Source organism: Microcaecilia unicolor, chromosome 1 (assembly GCF_901765095.1).
Source record: "Microcaecilia unicolor chromosome 1, aMicUni1.1, whole genome shotgun sequence".
Taxonomy (NCBI): domain Eukaryota; kingdom Metazoa; phylum Chordata; class Amphibia; order Gymnophiona; family Siphonopidae; genus Microcaecilia; species Microcaecilia unicolor.
The window spans coordinates 358,513,562-358,536,422 of NC_044031.1; the positions used below are offsets into that span (position 1 = coordinate 358,513,562).

Here is a 22,861-nt window from a genome sequence, read left to right on the forward strand (position 1 = left end):
ATGTTTAAAAACCTCTGTGTTAAATACACAGGAGGTGAATCAATTGAAAGGAAGCTCTGGAATGAAGGGGACAGAATGAAGGTGAAAGTGGATAGATTCAGGAATAACCTTTTTTTATTATTATGCTTTTTCATAGTACGTCCAATACAACTGAATTAATGATAAGAACCAATACAGAAAATAATAAATAGCAAACAAAACCTCAAAATACTAACAAAATGAACTCTATATAGTCCACAATTGAGAGGGGGGCAAGATCCAAACCCCAGAGGAACAAGGGACTAAAGAAAAGATATATAAACAAAACAGAAAGGAGAAGGTCAATAACTATTAAGACCCAGATTAAGAAGGAAACATCTCTATTAATAGAAAATCCCTTCCAAGAAAAGCTGCTACTGAGTAACATGATAGAATACATAGATTATCAAAATGAATAATATATTTGAAAGGCTATCTTAATTGGAACTTAGCTCCAATATTAATAAGACACTGATGAAGGCTCAGGAATTGCCTACATCTGAATTGAGTGGATTTAGCTACATCAGGAAACAACAAAACTTTCCTTCCCAAAAAATGTAAATCTTTAGCTTTAAAGTAAAGACACCCTAAAGCTTCCTTGTCTTGATTGAAAACAAGAGTTACTAATAAGGTAGTCCTTTTAACAGCTTCATCTCATGACTTCTCCAAAATGTCAGTCAAATTCAGACTGTCCGAGGAGACATTCACCATAGTTGACTCTCTTACGGGAGTAGACTGCTTCTTAGAAACTGGTAAATAATAAATCCTATGTAAAGGGAGAAGAGTCTCAGATAAATATTTAAACACCTACTGCAAAAACTTATAAAAAGCTTCTTTAGATGACTATGAGGCATATTTTCAAAGCACTTAGACTTACCAAGTGCCATGGAGGGGCATAATCAAACGGCGCCGGCAAAATCGATCGCCGGCAATCTATTTTGGCGGCGCAGCAACAGCTGGCCGGAACCGTATTATCGAAAAAGATGGCCGGCCAACTTTTGTTTCGATAATACGGTTGGGGCCGGCCAAATGCCACAGATCGCCGGGTTTGAGATGGCCGACTTTGTTTTTTTTTTTACTGTTTATTTATATTTTCATCTTAATAACACACCAATGTTTATACATTAAGATGTATAGATTTAGAATATAACTCCAAGTATTTATATTACAAACAAAATCTTATCATATTTGTCCACAACAGGGGGAAACCAAGAATAGGAAATTTTAACTAATACAACTTGTAAAATAACACATATCAAAACTAAACTAGAAGGACTTTGGTATCCTGCAGCCTAGACAGTACAGCTAAGTGGGAGCAGCCATCACAGACAGGTCAGGTAAAGCCTCCTTAGCTAAAAGAAAATCTTTTAATTTAATAGGACAGAAAAAAAGGTAATCTACAGCATCTAATGAGATCATACATCTAGATGGATATCTAAGGATAAATGTTCCACCCAGGGAAAGGATTCTTGGCCTCAGTGCCAATAACTCCCTTCTCCTGGTTTGAGTCTCTTTGGCTAAATCTGGAAAAATACGTATTTTCCCGCCCATAAAATTAACATTCATTTTCCTGAAATAAGAACGTAGAATTAAAGACTTATCTGACTCCAAGGCAAACGTTATAAGTAATGTTGCTCGATCTGAAATCTCAGAACGTTCTAGAAAATCAGTCAAATTATCTTGAGGAGGTTCTGAATTTGTAGGCATAATTTTTTTATATATTGCGTTTTTGACACCAGAGGGTGACTTTCAACAGGAATGTCCAGAACTTCCAAAAAATACTTTTTCAATAGTTCAGCTGGAGTAAGAAATGGTGAAATCGGAAAATTAAGTATTCTGAGATTATGCCTTCTAATTTGATTTTCTATATATTCCAATTTCTTTGCCTGGATTTTATTCTCTTTAATAACAGCCCCCACTGTAGTCTGCGTGGATTTTAAATTCAAATCGAAAGTCTGAATTTTTTCCTGATGGAATTCGACTTTAGTGGTAAGCTGGTTAGATTGTTCCTTTAATTGACTTATTTCAGTCTGTGAGGCATTAAAGATTCGCTGGAGGTTCACATTCACCCCCTGAATGGCCTCCCAAATCACATCCATGGTGACTTCTGCAGGCTTTTCCATACCACCTCCCAACCCTAGAAGATTTAATTCTCGGGTTAAGGCTAGGGACGAAAATCCCCTTTCTGCTGTGTCAGTACCTGGGGTTGAAGCCAGAACCGGACCTCCCACCGCCGACGATAGTCTGCCCGCTTCGGACAGCTGTTCAATCAGCGCTTCCTCTGGTCCGCTACTCCTTCCAAGTTGTGGTGGGGTCAAGCCTGCCAACGGGCTCAAAGTAGCGCCCTCTATACTGTGCTCCATGTATGTCGTTTCGGAGGTTCCAGTAGCAGGATTCCTCGGTCCCGGTGGGCGGATTCCGAAAGTCTCAAGTGTGAGCTGTGTCATGGCGGGAGCACCAGCAGCGCTCGAGGAGGTATGAGCCGCTGCTTTTCCTTTCCTCTTCCCCATTTCTCCCGGGGAGCGCTCTGTGGCATAGACCCACTAAACTGGAAACTCCGGAGCTCACGCACACACGTCTAGTTCGGCGGCCATCTTGGTTTCCGTCTGCCGACTTTGTTTTTCAGCGATAATGGAAACTGGAACCGGCCATCTCAAACCCGGCCAAATCCAAGGCATTTGGCCGTGAGAGGGGCCAGCATTCGTAGTGCACTGGTACTTCTGGATGTTTAGATCTTGCTGATCAGTTATGTTATGACTTACTTGTTCAGGAGTGCTGTATTTTGTGATACTGTTTTGAGAAATTTTCAAGAAAGACTTCATACAAATGAAAAACGTCCCTGCCGTGCATTTTCCCTTGATGGCCGTCCCTGACAGGCACTTCCCTTAATAGCCGTCTTTCTCTCCGAAAGTGCACTTCTCTTAATGGCCGTCTTTCTCCCTGAACAGGGAAATCAAAAGTTTTTGCACACTGCTTTTTTTGTAGTAACAGTGGGATTTGAACCAGCCACCTCTGCATTACAAGACCAGTAATGTAACCACTTGGCCACAGCTCCACTTACTTGGGTGTCCCTCCCTTTTGATTATACCCCTCCAGGTCTCTCTCAGCCACTCACAGACAGTTTGACGCACTGCGATTGGCTGAGAGAGACCTGAAGGGGTATAATCAAAAGGGAGGGACAGCCAAGTAAGTGGAGCTGTGGCCAAGTGGTTACATCATGGCTCTTATAATGCAGAGGTGGCTGGTTCAAATCCCACTGTTACTACTAAAAAAAACCGTGAGCAAAAACTGTTTTGATTTCCCTGTTTGGGGAGAAAGCCGGCCATTAAGAGAAGTGCACTTTCGGAGAAAAAGACGGCCATCAAGAGAAAGATGGCTATAAAGGGAAGTGCACGTCAGGGACTTTTTTCATTCGTATGAAGTCTTTCTTGAACATTTCTCAAAACAGTATCACAAAATACAGCACTCCAGAACAAGTAAGTCATAACATAACTGATCAGCAAGATCCTTTTTTTTTTTTTACGAGCTGGCCGACTGGCTTCCCCTCCTAGGAAGGAAATGTTTTAAAGTTTTTTTGGGGGGTGGGAGGGGGTTGGTGACCACTGGAGGAGTATGGGGAGGTCATCCCTGATTCCTTCCGGTGGTCATCTGGTCAGTATGGGCATCTTTTTGAGACTTGGTCGTGAAAATAAATAGACCAAGTAAAACCGGCCAAATGCTCATCATCGCCGGTTTTCTTTTTTCCATTATCAGCTGAAGCCGGCCATCTCGTAAGCACGCCCACGTCCCGCCTTCACTACCCTGCTGACACGCCCCCTTGAAGTTTAGCCGCCTCCGCGACGGAATGCCGGCGAGTGTGTCCAAAAATCGGCTTTTGATTATACCGATTTGGCCGGTTTTAGGAGATGGCCGGCCATCTCCCGATTTGTGTCGGAAGATCGCCGGCGATCTCTTTCGAAAATAAGCCTTTGAAGTCAGAATGATTGACTATTTTAACACCCAACAGAAAGGACTTAACAAGGATCTGGGGTTCCTAGCCCATTATAAACCATAAAGCTGTATGTCTCTGTTGATCACCCTCCCCTCACCTATCCACACCCACCCTGTTAGAATATCAATGATATGCTTTGATGTCCCCATGCATACTTCCTACCCACCCCCTCCTCCCACCCTGTCAGACTGTCATAGTAATGCTTGAATGTTTTCACTTATATACACTGTCAGCTAGCACATTTGCTTATTTCCGATCTGAGGAAGAAGGGCAACCTTCGAAAGCTAATCAAGAAATGTATTAAGTTATGTCCAATAAAAAAGGTATCATCTTATTTTCTTTTCCATGTTTTATTTTGTTTGATTTCTATTGAAAATAAGCCTGATAGTAACCTATGGAACTTTGTAAGTCTAAGCGATTTGAAAATGAGCTCCACTGTCAACAAATCGAGGAAAATTTAACAAATGCAAGTTCAATTGTCTAGCATAATTTTCAAAGTTCTCCAGTTTTCTTTGAAAAAGAATATGATGTTGCAATAAAGTTTCTCAAGACTGCTTAAGTTGTTAAACTTGGTTTGTGAACAACTCCATTTTCCTATCTTGTACCTTTAATGTTTCCTCCAATTTCTGTATTTTAACAGCATTTTTCTCTGTTGGTAATACTAAAGCACATACCTTATAAAAAAGGCCATATGATAGCCTTTATGACTTCCTATCCTGATAGCTTGATTAGTTCCTTCAAATTGAAGCCAGTACCATGGTCTGGACATTTCCAACTGGATTTCACCATTGATCTGTATGTCAAGCTCAACCAGGCACAAGTCCTACAAACTCATCTGCACCAGAGGCAAAATCAACAAGGTCACCTTCTAGTCTGAGCTAACAGACTCTCTCACTACTGCATCCCCTACACATAGTTCGATTAAATTCCGGTGGGATACCAAGGTGAAAGCAATACTAGACAAAATTGCTCCACTTTCCACTAAAAAAATCAAGACATCCAGAAATTCGCCATGGTTTACAGAGGAACTGTCCATTCTGAAAAGGGAATGTTGATGCCTTGAAATGCAATGGAGAAAGAAGATACTACTGATAAATCTAAATGGAAGTCAGCCTTCAGAAGCTCAAAACGCCAGTACTACAGCAGCCTAATAGGTCAAGATGATCTTGACAACAAAAAATCTTTTCTCCTTAGATAAAAAACTAACTTCTACTAATGATGAACATTCACAGAAAACATGTCCCACTGCCTAAGGCCTAGCTGATCATTTTGCCAATAAGATCCTCCAAATTAGGTTTAAACTATCTAAAACTACTCCAACACAGGAAAATAGTCCAATCAATAGTTCAGCATTAATTGGCGAAGATCCTACAACCAAGGACTCAAAACTGACCAAAACTGGGAATCTTTTCATCCACTAACAGTTGAGGTTGTAAGATCACTGCTAGTGAAATGCTACCGAGCTAACTACTCTTAGGATCAATGCCCAAAATATCTACTCAAATCCATCCCTATGGAAGCAGTAAACTGGATACTCAATAGTCTCAACGAACTGTTATATACTGGCTCTCTTCCTCCTGATATGGGCAAAATTGTTCTCACTCCTTTGTTGAAGGGATTGGGGCTAGGTGCAACTTTGCCTGCAAGCTACCGTCCAGTGCAAGCACACCCCTTTTTACTAAAGTACTAGAATCCTATATTAGTACACAACTCTCTATATATCTGGAAATTTTTTCTAATTTTTATACTGTTCACAATTTGGCTTCACATCATCACATAGTATGGAAACATTGCTGCTAGTTCTAACTTCATATATCAAAAAACACCTATTCAAAAGCAAGTAGTTTTTCTCCAATTCGATACATTTGCAGCATTCGATGCAGTAGATTACACATTGCTACTCGAAAGCCTGAATCAGATAGGAATAACAGGGACTGTGCTCAAATGGTTCTGTGAATTCCTTTCAAATTGAAGCTATTCTGTCAAGCAAAGCAACCAACTTTCCAACTACTGGTCTCCTAACTGTGATGTCCCACAGGGAACATAAGAGTAGCCATACTGGGTCAGACCAAAGGTCCAGCTAGCCTAGTATCCTGTTTTCCAAACAGTGGCCAAGCCAGGTCACAAGTACCTGGCAGAAACCCAAATTGTGGCAACACTCCATACTACAAATCCCAGGGCAAACAGTTGCTTCTCATGTCTGTCTCAATAACAGACTAGGGACTTTTCCTTCAGGAATTTGTCCAAACCTTTTTTAAACCGAGATACGCTAACCGACGTTACCACATCCTCCGGCACAGAGCTTAACTATTCATTGAAAGAAAAAATATTTCCTCCTATTTGTTCTAAAAGTATTTCCATGTAACTTCCTCGAGTGTCCCCCATGTCTTTGTACTTTTGGAATGAGTAAAAAATTGATTTACTTCTACTCAATCTACAAGTCGTTGGTGAGGCTCCACTTGGAGTATTGTGTTCACTTTTGGAGGCAGTATCTTGCTGAAGATGTAAAAAGACTGGAAGCGGTGCAAAGAAAAGCTACGAAAATGGTATAGGTTCAAACCGTACGAGGAGAGACTTGCTGACCTGAACATGTCTACCTTGGAGAAAAGAAGAAACAAGGGTGACATAATACAGACGTTCAGAAATGGTGCACAAATTTGCACCCTCTGCGCAGGCGGGAGCAAGGCCCTCAAGGGCGGGGGAGCCCTCGCCGGCAACCGGCTTACAATATCCAGACAACGATGTGGATTCTTAACGCAGCGGGAACACCGTTTCGCCGACTCGGCCATCGACAACGCCACACCGATGTACCCAACAAAAAAAAGGAGAGAAGCACTCACCCGGATGTGGTACCGCCGAAAACGCCCAGGCCACAACCGTCGACTAGAAAAGAGTGGGAAGGAGAGCTCAAGCACTCAGGTAAAGGGAGAGGAAAATATACTTGCTGTTCTGTCGTCCAATACCCCTCTGTTGTTGCTGGGTTTTTTGTTTTTTAAATGGCTGCTGCTGAGTCCCTGTACTGTAGCTGTATGTTTTTTCTTCTTTTTTTTATAGTGAGGAAGTAATAGCTAGCAGCCTGGCTTGAGAGTCCAAGGGGGACACGGGGTGAGGGGGGGCACCCAAAGAAGGAACCAAGAGCCAGTCACCCCCAAACTCAACTGGTCACAGAGGACCCATGAGAAGTCCCAAACAAAAGAATCCAAGAGCTGGTAAGCAGATGTCCACCACCTGCTGGAGATAGAGATATACTAACCTATGAAGGGGCTGGTAGTCCGGTATCACTCTTCAAGTTACTTAGTTATCTCTATCTCCACCTGCTGGTAGATGGACACAACCCACCAGTTCATGGATTTACCTGCTGCCTGCGCTAAGGAATTAAATAGTCCAGTCAATAAACTCCTTAAAGGTGCCATTCAGGTTATGGAATGTGTATGCTTCAAAAGCCATACAGAGGCGCCACAAGCCTTTTCCCATTTTGATCATTTCACTTCTACTTTATCTTGCAAGACTGCTTCCCACAATGTGTATCAGCATTTTGTATACAGCGTTGCGTATGTTTACTAATACTACAGAAATGATAGTAGTAGTAGTACTAGTAGTACTGCAAAGTATAGGAAAAAGCATTCTCTGTACAGCATGGTCACAAGATAAAGGGTTGTGAGGGATCAGGGCTTTTTAAACCAGGAGCATGTCAAAAGTAGAGGCCAATCAAAACTGCTTTTTTTCAGTTTCGGTCAAAACCAAAACTGCCACCAAAACTGAAAATGTTTGGCCAAAAACAAAACCTCAGCCAAAACTCATCACCTGGTTTCAGCCAAAGCCAAAACCAAAAACTCAAATTTGGTTCTGTGAATGTGAATCAGTGAGGGCTGCTGAGGATTGTCAGAGCTTAGTATGCATCTCTAGGCTAAATGCAGAGTATCCAAGCCAGAATATAATTTAAATAATTAAACTGTATTTTACCTCCAAGCAAAATAGCCTCCACCAGGGCCGCCGAGAGACTGAGCCATGCCCGGGGCAAGGCCGACCCCGAGGCCGCTCCCGCCCCCCAATCGCTACTCAGGCCACTGGCGCTGCAGTCCCCAGTCTCCACCCACCCACCCCGTCGACAGCCCCCCTCCGTCTGCCATCAGGCCCTCTGCATTCAAATCGGCAGTGCCTCACCTCTGTATGAAAACACAGCGGCAATTCGCCTCCCTTCGGGCCTTCCCTCCCTGTGTCCTGCCCTCGCGGAAACAGGAAGTTACATCAGACGAGGGCGGGACACAGGAAGGGAAGGCCTGAAGGGAGGCGATCTGCCGCTGCAATTTCACACGGAGGTGAGGCACTGCCGATTTGAATGCAGGGGGCCCGGTGGCTGATGGAGAGGGACTGTCAACGGAGCCGAGGACTGCGGCGCTGGGCCCCCTTTGGAGGCTCGAACCCGTGGACTATTGTCCTACTACTACTACTACTACTATTTAGCATTTCTATAGCGCTACAAAGCATAGAAAGACAGTCCCTGCTCAAAGAGCTTACAATCTAATAGACAAAAAATAAATAAAGTAAGCAAATCAAATCAATTAATGTGAACAGGAAGGAAGAGAGGAGGGTAGGTGGAGGCGAGTGGTTACAAGTGGTTACGAGTCAAAAGCAATGTTAAAGAGGTGGGCTTTCAGTCTAGATTTAAAGGTGGCCAAGGATGGGGAAAGACGTAGGGGCTCAGGAAGTTTATTCCAGGCGTAGGGTGCAGTGAGACAGAAGGCGCGAAGTCTGGAGTTGGCAGTAGTGGAGAAGGGAACAGATAAAAAGGATTTATCCATGGAGCGGAGTGCACGGGAAGGGGTGTAGGGAAGGACGAGTGTGGAGAGATACTGGGGAGCAGCAGAGTCAATACATTTATAGGTTAGTAGAAGAAGTTTGAACAGGATGCGAAAACGGAAAGGGGGCCAGTGAAGGGTCTTGAGGAGAGGGGTAGTATCAGTAAAGCGACCCTGGCGGAAGATGAGACGGGCAGCAGAGTTTTGACCCGACTGGAGAGGGGAGAGGTGACTAATTGGGAGGCCAGCAAGAAGCAGATTGCAGTAGTCTAAACGAGAGGTGACAAGGGTGTGGATGAGGGTTTTGGTAGAGTGCTCGGAAAGAAAGGGGCGGATTTTACGAATGTTGTAAAGAAAGAAACGACAGGTCTTGGCGGTCTGCTGGATATGAGCAGAGAAGGAGAGAGAAGAGTCAAAGATGACCCCAAGGTTTCGAGCTGAGGAGACAGGGAGAATGAGAGAGCTATCAACAGAAATAGAAAACGGGGGGAGCGGGGAGGTGGGTTTGGGGGGGAAAATGAGAAGCTCGGTTTTGGTCATATTTAATTTCAGGTGGCGTTGAGACATCCAGGCAGCAATGTCAGACAAGCACGCTGAAACTTTGGTTTGGATGCAAGGTGAGATATCAGGGGTAGAAAGGTAGATTTGGGAGTCATCAGCATAGAGATGGTAGGAAAAGCCATAGGATGAGATTAATGAACCAAGGGAAGAAGTGTAGATAGAAAAGAGGAGGGGACCAAGAACAGAACCCTGAGGTACGCCGACAGGCAGAGGGATAGAAGTAGAAGAGGATCCACCAGAGTGAAAGGTGCGGAGGGAGAGGTAGGAAGAGAACCAGGAAAGGACAGAGCCCTGGAATCCAAGTGAGGACAGGGTATCGAGAAGTATGCTGTGATCGACAGTGTCAAAAGCAGCGGAAAGATCAAGAAGAATGAGGATGGAATATTGACCTCTGGATTTAGCCAGTAATAGGTCATTGGAGACTTTAGTAAGCGCAGTTTCGGTTGAGTGGAGAGGGCGAAAACCAGATTGTAATGGGTCAAGAATAGCATGTGAGGAGAGAAAATCAAGGCAGCGGCGGTGAACAGCACGCTCAAGTAATTTGGAGAGAAAAGGAAGGAGGGAGATGGGTCGGTAATTAGAGGGACAAGTAGGGTCAAGTGAAGGCTTCTTAAGGAGAGGTGTGACCACAACATGTTTATGTTTAAACTGTTTTATTAACAATTCTCACAATACAAAGTGATGTAGAATATGCATATATCATTGTTTGATATATAAAACAGCATTTTTACAACATATTCAACTTCGCCAAACACTTTTCATCCCCAATTTTTTTCCCCCCCTTCCCCCTCCCCTCTTGATAATTCCTTGTCCCATGCTAACATTAGGTTTTGAGTGGCTCTTGTTCCTAATATCATACTCTTGAATACTTCATTAGGTAAAATAGTGCTTATCACAAAATATCAGTAACTAAACATCAAAGCTCTAGATCACTGCCAAGCTTAGCCATTTACGTCTCACTCAACCCCTCCAAACCCCCCCCCCCCCCAATACCTCCCCCCCTTGCAAGCAGAATTCCACTTTAGATTAAATTATCTACTCCAGGCTATCCGTATTCTCCATTATTCTACTATTTATCAGGCATTAACAAGCAGACTACGTCCCCTTGGACTAAGCATTTGCAGGTATGGTGTCCAAATCTGCAGAAATCGCACTCTTCGTTTAGGCGATCGTTTTGAATCCCTAGCCTCCCAAGAGGCCAGGAGATGCACCTGATTGCGCCAATGCCAGTAAGCTGGCCCTTCCGATGAGACCCAGTATTGCATAATGCATTTTCGCGCTACCAAGCTCAGCTTTCTGCATAGCATTATAGCGGGGGCTCCTAATGGGGCAAACGCTCTTGGTTGATCCAACAGAAACTGCCGCTCCGTTCCTTGAACTCTGTTCCCCAATCGAATCAAAAACCCTCTTACCCTCTGCCAAAACATGCGCACCTTGGGGCATTGCCACAATGCATGATATAACGAGCTGGGACCCCCTCCGCATTTAGAGCATCCCGAGTTGTCCGGCCCCAACATATGAGCCAGTTGTGTTCTAGACATATACCCCCGTAAGACCACTCTATAACCACACTCCCTCAGCCTCTCATCTGTTACCAACGCCCGTATGCCCTTCAAGGTAGCTGACACATCCCATGTTGCCAGGGAGATCCCCAAATCTTGTTCCCATTTTCGCTTAAGATCAACGTATTGCCTCTGAGGCCTACGCCTAGCCAGTGCCCCATACAGTGCTGATACAGATTGTTTCTCCATCTGCAACTCCTCAAAGAAAACCCTTAGCAGCTCTCCCATCTGCCCTCTCAGGGATATTTGGCTCAGGGACTTCACATAGTGTCGGACCTGTGCATAGGCAAATCTATTACCCCAAGCTGATCCCACTTTATCTTGAAGAGCGTCAAATGTTATCATTTCCCCATTGTCCAACAATAGGTGTTCCAATCTTGTGATGCCCAGCCCTTGCCACCTGCCAAATGTCGGGTTATCTATCCCTGCCTCAAAAACAGGATTGCCTACGATTGGGATTTGATCTGTAACGTGTGGTTGGCCCCCCATTTGCCGCATCCACCACTGCCACGCCTCCCGAAGGGGTTGTAGTATGATACTTTTTTTAAATTTAGAGGGGAGCTGACTTCGAGGTAAGTGGAGCAATGCTAATATATCATAGGGAGCAAAAAAAGCTTCCTCCAAGCCCGTAGGTGTATAATACTGCGTGGCATTCACCACATCTACTAAGTGGCGCAGCAAACACGCCTGATTATATAGGAACACATCCGGGATACCCATTCCCCCCTGTCTCCAGCTCCCTATTAACTGATTTTGGCTAACTTTAGGCTTTTTGCCTGCCCAACAAAATCTACTGAAAAGGCGCATCATCCGCTTCAAATCAACTCGCGATAGACGTATGGGTAAAGTTTGAAGAACGTACAACCAGCGCGGAAACAACACCATTTGTACTACATGTATCCGTCCCATTAATGACAGTGGCAGACTCATCCAAGAGTCCAATTTAGTTTTTGTATATTCCATTAAGATTTTAACATTCAACTGATATAAATCTAATGTATTCATTGTGAGTCGGATTCCTAAATATTTAAAGGACTCTCTGGCCCATCTCAACGGAAATTCGGGAGCCCAGTCCCTCTGGTTCACCTCTGGCGAAGCCAGCGCTTCTGACTTGTCTAGATTAATACGGAAACCTGAGTAGTCGCCATATTCACGAAAGGTTTCCAATAACGTATCTAAGGATTCCCTTGGGTTTGTGAGATGTACCAAAATGTCGTCCGCAAATGCTGCAATCTTAAACATGTGTGTCCCTAAGCCAACTCCCCGGATCAAAGGGTTTGCCATGATGTCTCTAATAAGGGGATCTAAAACCAAAACAAAGAGAAGAGGGGACAATGGGCACCCCTGCCTCGTGCCCCTCCTAATACAGAAACTTTCCGATTCTATCCCGTTTACTCTCAGAGTGGCACATGGGTTGGCATATAAAGCATGTATTGCTTCAACAAATCTCCCTGAAAATCCATATTGTTCCAACGTGTCAAAAAGAAACTTCCAGTGAACCTTATCAAAGGCCTTTTCCGCATCAAAGCTGATCAGCAATGATGCTACCTTCGCCTGCGAGCTGTGTTCTAGTGATGTCAATATTGCTCTCAAGTTTTTACTCACAGCTCTACCTCCCACAAATCCTACTTGACTTTCATGAATCAACCTTGGGAGCAGCCTCGCCAGTCTATTAGCCAAGATTTTTGCCAATAACTTGGTATCATAATTTAACAGGGAGATAGGCCGGTACGATGTCGGCTCTAGAGGGTCCCTCCCCGGTTTCAACAAAACTATTATTTGAGCCCTATTCAAGTCTGGGGGTAACCTTTGTCTCTCTATCACTTGGTTCAAAAATCTAGTAATTGCAGGTATAACCCCTCCTTCCATTAATTTATAGAATTCTCCCCTTAAACCATCTGGTCCCGGGGCTTTTAGTCGTGGGCTGTGAGTAATAACCAAACTGACTTCATCTTCAGTAATTAATTGATTGAGACTATCCAGCTCTTGTATTGTAAGCTTTGGTAAAGCCAGATTTTCTAAATACATCTGGTTTAGCAGACCGTCTTCCTCTGGGGAAGCGTACAGCTCTTGATAAAAGGCCCGAAAAGTTTCACATATTGCTTTGTCTGATGTGTGGAGCCCTCCCCCCCTTTGTCTCAGTGCCAAAATATTCTTAGTCCCTCCCCGGGGGTTAATTATTTTTGACATCAACTTGCCTGTTTTATTACCATGTTTATAGAGCATATATCTATAGTATAACTGTGACTTGTGTGCCCTTTCTTGCAAAAGTACATTTAAGGCGGTCTGAAGTTCCAGCACTTGTTGTTTATCACCTATCGCGTGTGTCTCCCCATATCTCTTCCGTGACTTACAAAGTTGGGTACTCAAACGCAAGATGTTTCTATCTCGTGTCTTCCTCACAAAGTGTGCATGACTTATCACTTCACCTCTAAGAACCGCCTTAGCCGCTTCCCAAAACAAAACTGGGTCTTCTATGTGTTCTTGATTATGAGTACTGTATTCCGCCCAGCAAGCTTGTAACCTGCCTTTAAGCATTGGATCTGAACTGAACTCCAGGGGAAATTGCCATTTGTATTCCTGTGGAGTTGTACCGCTTGGTATCCATTCTATCTTAACCCAGGCATGGTCCGACACCATGTACGGTCCTATCTCCGCTGTTGTCACTTCCCCAAACATCTGACGTGATGTCAGAATATAGTCAATTCTCGACTGAGTGGAGTGGGCCCGCGACAGGTGTGTATAGTCTTTCTCACCTGGGTGCAGCACCCGCCACACATCAACCAGGCCCAACATCTGGCTCAACTGTAAGAGGCCTCTATTATTATAACATGAAGAGGCCGTCTCCGGGGCTGATCTGTCCAGGGAGGGGTCCCAAGTTGCATTTAAATCACCCCCCAGCACTATAGCTGCGTGCGGTTGCCTAAGCACAAAATTTATCAAAGTTTGATAAAACTTCCGATCATATCTATTTGGAGCATAAACATTACAGATTAGCAGTTTCTGTCTCCCAACTACCACTTCCAATATAACATAGCGGCCTTCAGTATCAATCAGAAGTGGATTAATTACAGAGGCTATGCCTTTTCTAATTAGTATCGCTACTCCTCCCTTTTTACCTTGTGCATTTGCTGCTATACAATCCCCGACCCACCAGGTGCTGAGCTTGGCATGTTCAATCTGGTTCAGATGCGTCTCCTGCAAGAGTGCTATGTCCGCCCTTTGCCTATTTAATTGCTGTAAAATCTTAGAACGTTTGATTGGCGAATTAACTCCGCCTACATTCCACGTTAGTATTCTTACTATTCTTGGATTTGAAAGTGTGTGCCTTTCTCCATAAATGTCCACTGTTGTACTCGAGGGGGACATCCCAGCCTCTGCCCCCCCCCCACTTGCACCTCCACTGTGTCAACTTCATTGTTATGTTCTACATCCTTACTAATTAAGACTTGTGCCCTGCTTGCATCCTTCTTCCCTCCCCCCACCCCCTCCCCCCCCCAAACCCTATATCCCTTATTCTCAGGTCCACCAATTAGGACCTTGACTTCCTTACGTCTCTCCCTCCCCCCTCCGCATTATACAATGTTACAGTAAACATAAAACATAACTTTCTTGTCAAGCTGAGCAGACACTTACAGGGTCTCCCCCCTCTTACCAGGGGTTCAAATCGGTTCACCCACAGGCCGTGTCTGCCATATAGTGTCTTAATTAACAGCAAAAAAAAAAAAAAATAAAATCAACGTTCAAGTCTAACTCACAAACCATAGGACCTTAACTTTCCAACTGCAGCCTTCTTGCCAATCTTTCTGCTACTATAAGTGGTCCATCTTTGTTCTTGGCTGGGAGATTACTGTAGTGTCATATCTTGACCAATCAGGTCTCCGCTGACCTCTCCGTATGACATTACTCAGTGTTCTCAGAGTGTTCTCTTTCTATGCTGTTCAACTTGCATCTGAAGATAATGTTCCCAGCTGTTGTAGAAATTCTTTAGCCGCCCCTGCCGTCTCATATGTCTTAGTAATGCCATTATGCGTGACCCGCAATTTGGCAGGGTATTGTAGTGCAAATCTTATTTTCTTTTGGAATAGCGTTGAGCAAACCTCCGAAAACTGTCTCCTCCGTGTTGCTACCCCTGCTGAATAATCTTGGAAACATCTTACTGGGATTCCTTCATACTCTAATGCTTTCCCAGCTCTCAGCAACTTCATCACTTCTTGTTTTTGCGCATAGTTCAAAAATTTTAGAATTACCACTCTTGGCTTATTGGTGCCCGTCATTTTCATCCCGATGCGGTGAGCCCGTTCTATTTGTATCGGCCCCGAGGCTTCTGGGTATTGTAGTTCACTGGCAAACCAGCGTGCCAAAAAAACCTCCAAGCCCCGTTCGGGTAACGCTTCTGGCAGGCCCACCACTCGGATATTATTTCTCCTGGACCTGTTTTCTAAGTCCTCAATCTTTTCCTCCATCGCCTGCAGCTTTTTTTGAGTCATTTCTTGTATTGTCTCCACCTCCGTTACTCTATCCTCAATTTCACTCACACGTGTTTGAAAGCCTGCACAATCCCGAGAAAGATCTGTGAGCTGTTCTTTTACCTTTTCCAGGTTAGCATTTATGGGGGAAAGCCGGCGATCCAACATAGCTTCTAACACTGAGGACATTTCTGAGGTTATTTCGGCGATCCAGGCCGATGACACTGTCGGGCCCGGCGGACTTGCGGGCGGCGCCATCTTGTCTTCTGCTCCTCTACCACGGAGCTTATCTTTATGTACATTTTTCGCTGCCATTACGCCGCCAATTAAGTTAAAGTGTACGTTGCCGGCCTCTCTACCTTTTCAGGCTGCGGCGAATTTCGTTTTTAGATCGCGGTTTGTGAGCTGATCATGCGAAGGGGGGATTGAAGCCGGAGAGATCTTTTTCCTTCAACCCCTCGCGGTCATGACGTCACCGGAAGTGACCACAACATGTTTAAAGGCAGCAGGGACAGTCGCAGTGGAAAGTGAGAGGTTGAGAATGTGACAGATAAAAGGAATAAGAGTAGGAGAGATGGCATTAAGAAGGTGGGTGGGAATGGGATCAGAGGAACAGGTGGTACATTTTGAGGAAGAAAGGAGAAGTGTAGTTTCCTCAATAGTAACTTCAGGAAAGGAGGAAAGGGAATGAGGGGAAGGAGAGAGAGGGGAACAGACTAGTGGAGGGAGAGCTGGTGAGGTAGAGAAAGCAAGGTTTATCTTTTGAACCTTGTTGTGAAAGAATTCAGCAAGGGTCTGAGGAGATAATGAAGGGGGAGTTGGGGGAGGGGGGCACCTTGAGGAGAGAGTTCAATGTGGTGAAGAGAAGTCGAGGATTAGAGCCAAGAGAGTTGGTCAGTTGGATATAATAATCCTGTTTGGCACGTAAAAGAGCAGATTGGAAGGAGGTCAGCATGAACTTAAAGTGTAAGAAATCAGCAAGGGCCCGAGATTTCCGCCAGAGGCGTTCGGCAGAGCGGGTACAGGAACGTAGGTAGCGGATATTAGAAGTCAGCCAAGGTTGGGGTTTTGTACGCCTGCCCCCCCCTGCCCCCCCCTCTCAGCGGCCCTGGCCTCCACATACATGGACTGCAGCTAAAAACTGAAACTAAAAGCCACAGTGCTTTTACAGTGGCTAACTTTGCACCACACTCGGAATGGCAGACAATATCATAGAGCACTCTATTTACCATATAAACTGTTGTGGAAGAACATAACTGCATTACTTGCAATCGCAGTACAAAAAAAACAATAAACAAAAAAAAACAGGACTACTTTACATTCCCTGGTAGTCTAGTGGTGTAGTCAGGGAAGGAGTGACGCCCCAGTCATGGCAGCCAATTTAAGAGCAGAATCAGAATGGGCAGAAAAAACTGAGGATCATTCCTGCCCCAAGTATACATCTAGTCCACCAGGGACTGTAAGGTAGACCCAGGGGTCCTACGGACTGGGGGGGCATTCAGGGGACTCCAGGAGGAGGGGAGGAAGACAAAGCACAACTTTTCAGCTACCACCAAAAACATATGGTCATTTTTGACTGAAACTGAAAACATGGCTGAAAAATTAAAATAGCCTTTTGGCCACAACCGAAACTGGGAAGAAAAAGGATCTGGGACTGGTTTTGGTCAAGGAGGTCAGATTGAGATCAGGAACCGGTACGAGAACAGGAGACAGTATGAGGCTATCTAGCCCATTATATGATTTGAAGCCAGTAGGCAGAGTCACAAGTACACCCACAATAGCAGCAAACACTACTGAAAGCAATAGTAAAAGATTATTAAAAATAATGGACTGCCTTTGCGTGGTCCATCTGTAAAAAATCAACAGGTGTTCCAGTTGGATAGGCAGTGCCTTAAAAGGTGGAGGGCAAAAGTTTTTTTTTGTTTTTTGACAGCTTTTAATTTATTTGAAAGTGTTCCATATGTAGATATAAATATCATGAAATCAAAACTGAATATCACTAAGACAGCTTCAAAATTATTGTAGCTGGTGGAAGCAGCCCTAATAAAGGCTGTATTTTGTGCTCATTTTTCTACACTGTTCTATACAATACAGTAATACTTGGCCACATTTCAGTGAGGATATCCTGTGTATGGATGGATTCATCTCAACTGTTGTTGTAATCTGCCTTGGGAAGCCTGGTATTCAGGGGCGTAGCTAAGGGTGGGCCTGGGCTTTGCAAGAAGCAAACAACTGAAGGCCAAGAAGAGATGGATTTACCATCCACATGGTGATAAAATCCAGTTGCACTGAGGCGAACCCTTTAGGCATCAGCGCGGCAGAGGGAAGGCCCCGGAGCGGGATGTTGGTGCCGCATCTGTAAAGTTGCTGTCAGGCAGCGCCATAGCAAAGTGTAAGCGCTGCCGCGGGGGTGGGAGACTATGAGGTGCAAGAGCAGCGCCGACAGCATTAAATGCAAGAGCTGCGGCAGGGGTGGGAGAGGGCGAGGATTGGAAGACATGGACTCTGCTTCTGGGTGGGCCTGGGCCGCAACAGGCAGAAGTGAGTGGGCATCAGTTCTGCCTGATGGACCCTGCTAGCCTTAGTCCAGGGCCTTACAAAGGAGGAGGAATGGGGGATGAGGGGGCACAAGAAACCGTCTGGCCACTTCTAGGAGGTAACTGGGTACTGGTTGGTATTCAGACCAGTGCCCAGTTAATTTCATGGCTAAAATTAGAACAGCTTTTTTGTAGTCCTAGCTTTAGCAGCTTACTTAACCAGGCAAGTACCAGCTCCTCCCAAGCTCCACCCTGGTACTATCCAGAGAGTGAAGAGGCAATTTGTGGTGACATTCAGCGGCACTGTTCAGTTAACTGTCGCTATCACTAGTTAGGCTGCCAGAAACTATTAAATCATTTTGAATACTAGATGGTAAGTTTATAAAGAACATACATGGTATTATTTTGAAAATAAATGCTCCTTTTTCATTTTAATATAGAACAAAACAGTATGGTTCAAATAAGTTTGAAGGTTACAATGAACAGAATATTAAAAGGGACATTTTCATACTGCCTGCATAGCTGCAAAGTCTGTGAATACTTTTAAATTGTAGACTTTGCAGTAGTTAGCAAAGTAAAAGTGCATTCAGACTATCATTTTGGTAATTGATGAAGGAAGATGTGCTTAACTATGCATGTACACTATTTTTCTGCAAATACTTGCTCTGACCCAAACAATGCTCATACTTGTGAAAATACAGAAGCATGTATGTTATTTCATGCATTCCTGGGAATGCCTTCGCTACATGTGGGTGAAAGTATGTATATACTGCACCACACCATGTGTACTTTTACCAGAACACAGGGTGGGCAATTTTCAAATAGCCCAATTTCTACAGGGCTTTACTTGTGGGAAGAACTTTTAAAATTCTCCTCTTAAAGAAACAAATATCGCTGACTGACCTGTAAGCTTGCAGCAAGAATATTTTGTAGATGTTTGTGCAAACTGTTTGAAGTTTATTCACCTATATATAAAAAAAAATTATAACATGAGTTTCCATATTAACAGTATTATTTCAAGAATGAAAATCATAAAAACTCCAAAAATTAGTTAAGACCCAGTACAGACTGTCCTCTATGCCCCTGAATCATTATTGCTGTATTTTACAGGTGAAGGAAAACAGAAGAACAATCCTTCACACGAACAACAGGAAAAAAGGAACAGTACAGGCGACAAAAAAGATAAACCAAAAATAGTGCTAAAATGTCCTTTATTTAGAATCTTCACTGGACTCAACATGGGCCGTGTTTCAGCTGGATGGCCAACATCAGGATTCTAAAGATCACCTTGTAAACAGAAGATTTGGTAATTTAAATAAGATTTAAACCCAGCAAGCCTGTTTCTTTCCTCTGCCGCCTATTCTCTCTCTGCTTTTTTCCCCCAGCTCTCTAGTCTGTTCCTCTAGTCCTAATAAATAAGAAGTCTGTAATACAATTGGAAATGTATTAGGATTAAAGGAACGGAACAGAGAGATGGGGTTAAAAAGCAGAGAGAAAAGGCAGAAGAGCCAAGAAACAGGTTTGCTGGGCTTAAGGTCACTAGGCACAATGGTACTTTAATATCCAATCTTCTATTTATAAGGTGATCTTCAGACTCCTGATGCATGCCCATCCAGCTGAAACCTAGCCTATGTAGAGTCCAGTGAAGATTCTGATTAAAGGACATTTTAGCACTATTGATTTTTTTTGTCATCTTCACTGTTTTTTTTCTGTATTTTACAGATGTCAAATATCCCCTCAATTAAAAATTAATTTCTTAACTGTCAAGGTCTTTGCAGCCACAGGAATTTTGTGTTTTTAGAATGTTTTTTTCCAAACCATACTAAAAAAGTTTTTCACATGCTTCCAGGTAAATAATGCATCATTTCTTGTTCAGCACTGATGCTGGTGGGAGTTTTTGAAGGACTGAAATACAGTAAATTAAAAAAAAATTCTTTTGTATGATACCTTTGGATCTTTAATGAACAGCACACCTTGAGTTAAGTACATTCTTTTTTATTCTTCAAGGAGTTTTTTTTTAAATTTTATCACTTTTATCTTTTTTACAAGATTCACTTGCAAAAAGGAAATACAGAGAGAGAATGTATACAAACAGAAACCAATAGAAAATTATCTCATAGAAATTATTTAACCACAAGCAATCTCTTCCTTAGACCACAAATAACTAAATGAGGGGGACTGTTTTACAGATGAGGAGATCCAAAATACAAGAAGAAAAAGAAAATATTGTTATATGGCCTGTCCTTAATTCCCACTTTAATCTATACTTAATCAGTTGTTCTATCTCTCATTCCTTCGGTCTATTAGATAGCTTTTTCATGTCCAAAAATGTTCAAAGTTGTTCTGGTTCAAAGAAAACATATTTATTCCCCCAAAATTGTGCATTTGCATGGATATGCCTGTAAAAATGTTGCACCCCAATGCCTTCGTCTCTACTGTAAGAGCTAGGAACTGTTTCCTTTTATCCTGTGTTGTCTTTGTAATATCTGGAAAGACCCAAATTCTCTGTCCACAAAATGTTTTTAGGGACTTCTTAAAGTACAGTGGTGGAAATAAGTATTTGATCCCTTGCTGATTTTGTAAGTTTGCCCACTGACAAAGACATGAGCAGCCCATAATTGAAGGGTAGGTTATTGGTAACAGTGAGAGATAGCACATCACAAATTAAATCCGGAAAATCACATTGTGGAAAGTATATGAATTTATTTGCATTCTGCAGAGGGAAATAAGTATTTGATCCCCCACCAACCAGTAAGAGATCTGGCCCCTACAGACCAGGTAGATGCTCCAAATCAACTCGTTACCTGCATGACAGACAGCTGTCGGCAATGGTCACCTGTATGAAAGACACCTGTCCACAGACTCAGTGAATCAGTCAGACTCTAACCTCTACAAAATGGCCAAGAGCAAGGAGCTGTCTAAGGATGTCAGGGACAAGATCATACACCTGCACAAGGCTGGAATGGGCTACAAAACCATCAGTAAGACGCTGGGCGAGAAGGAGACAACTGTTGGTGCCATAGTAAGAAAATGGAAGAAGTACAAAATGACTGTCAATCGACAAAGATCTGGGGCTCCATGCAAAATCTCACCTCGTGGGGTATCCTTGATCATGAGGAAGGTTAGAAATCAGCCTACAACTACAAGGGGGGAACTTGTCAATGATCTCAAGGCAGCTGGGACCACTGTCACCACGAAAACCATTGGTAACACATTACGACATAACGGATTGCAATCCTGCAGTGCCCGCAAGGTCCCCCTGCTCCGGAAGGCACATGTGACGGCCCGTCTGAAGTTTGCCAGTGAACACCTGGATGATGCCGAGAGTGATTGGGAGAAGGTGCTGTGGTCAGATGAGACAAAAATTGAGCTCTTTGGCATGAACTCAACTCGCCGTGTTTGGAGGAAGAGAAATGCTGCCTATGACCCAAAGAACACCATCCCCACTGTCAAGCATGGAGGTGGAAATGTTATGTTTTGGGGGTGTTTCTCTGCTAAGGGCACAGGACTACTTCACCGCATCAATGGGAGAATGGATGGGGCCATGTACCGTACAATTCTGAGTGACAACCTCCTTCCCTCCGCCAGGGCCTTAAAAATGGGTCGTGGCTGGGTCTTCCAGCACGACAATGACCCAAAACATACAGCCAAGGCAACAAAGGAGTGGCTCAGGAAGAAGCACATTAGGGTCATGGAGTGGCCTAGCCAGTCACCAGACTTTAATCCCATTGAAAACTTATGGAGGGAGCTGAAGCTGCGAGTTGCCAAGCGACAGCCCAGAACTCTTAATGATTTAGAGATGATCTGCAAAGAGGAGTGGACCAAAATTCCTCCTGACATGTGTGCAAACCTCATCATCAACTACAGAAGACGTCTGACCGCTGTGCTTGCCAACAAGGGTTTTGCCACCAAGTATTAGGTCTTGTTTGCCAGAGGGATTAAATACTTATTTCCCTCTGCAGAATGCAAATAAATTCATATACTTTCCACAATGTGATTTTCCGGATTTAATTTGTGATGTGCTGTCTCTCACTGTTACCAATAACCTACCCTTCAATTATGGGCTGCTCATGTCTTTGTCAGTGGGCAAACTTACAAAATCAGCAAGGGATCAAATACTTATTTCCACCACTGTATAACTTTATTACTGAGTTTAAATCTTGCTTGAATACAAATGAGACAATTAGGGTTCGTCGTTGAGTCACATCAGACAGTGATTCTTCCAGTAGTGCTGATGTAGCTTGAATTTCTAACGGGGGTTCTTAATTTAAAGGCAAATTCCATAGACCTTTAGGCTCTACCCCGATCTGTGAAGATATTGGTAGATAATAGGTCTTGTTAAGTGGAGGAATAGCCATAGAAGGATATTGTAAAACTTCCAGCAAATATTTGTAAAAGAAATCAGTTGAACATATTCCTGTAGCCATAGGGAAATTTAAAATCCTTAAATTCAATCGCCTGTTATAATTCTCAATTTGCTCTATTTTTCTACAAGTCAAAATTTTATCTTTTATTAATAGTTTAGTTGCAGATTTAAAATCTTTAACCTCTTGTTGCATAGATGATATTTGATTCATCGAGTCCTGATTAACTTTTTCTAATGAAGTAGTTAAAGTTTCAACTTTACTCATGAGAACAGCCGTTTACTGGGCTGATTTTGAAACTGCCATTGTTAAAGCTTGTATGGCTCTCCAAATAGACTCCAGTGTAATCTCCGTGGGAGCTGCAAGCTCCACCATCACTTCTCCTGTGGTCTGGGATGGTGCACTGCCGAAAAAGGCCCCACCACCATCGACTCCCGATTCAGCTGGGCCCTCTGCACTCCGCCCAAAGAACACAGGACATGGAGGAGGATTAAGATCTGGAGGTGATAAAAATGTCTTTATCCCCAAGAGAGCCGACGCTCCTCCTTCAGCTCGGGATC

At 43.6% G+C, this 22,861-nt stretch overlaps 1 protein-coding gene across 1 annotated transcript in view; it reads right to left on the bottom strand.

Annotated features, from left to right (window-relative positions):
- Nucleotides 1–22,861, bottom strand: part of TERT (telomerase reverse transcriptase) — a 399,618-nt gene that overhangs the window by 49,764 nt on the left and 326,993 nt on the right. The window contains 1 exon segment of the mRNA XM_030209711.1: nucleotides 18,841–18,902. Coding sequence (XP_030065571.1) covers nucleotides 18,841–18,902 — 62 coding nt within the window.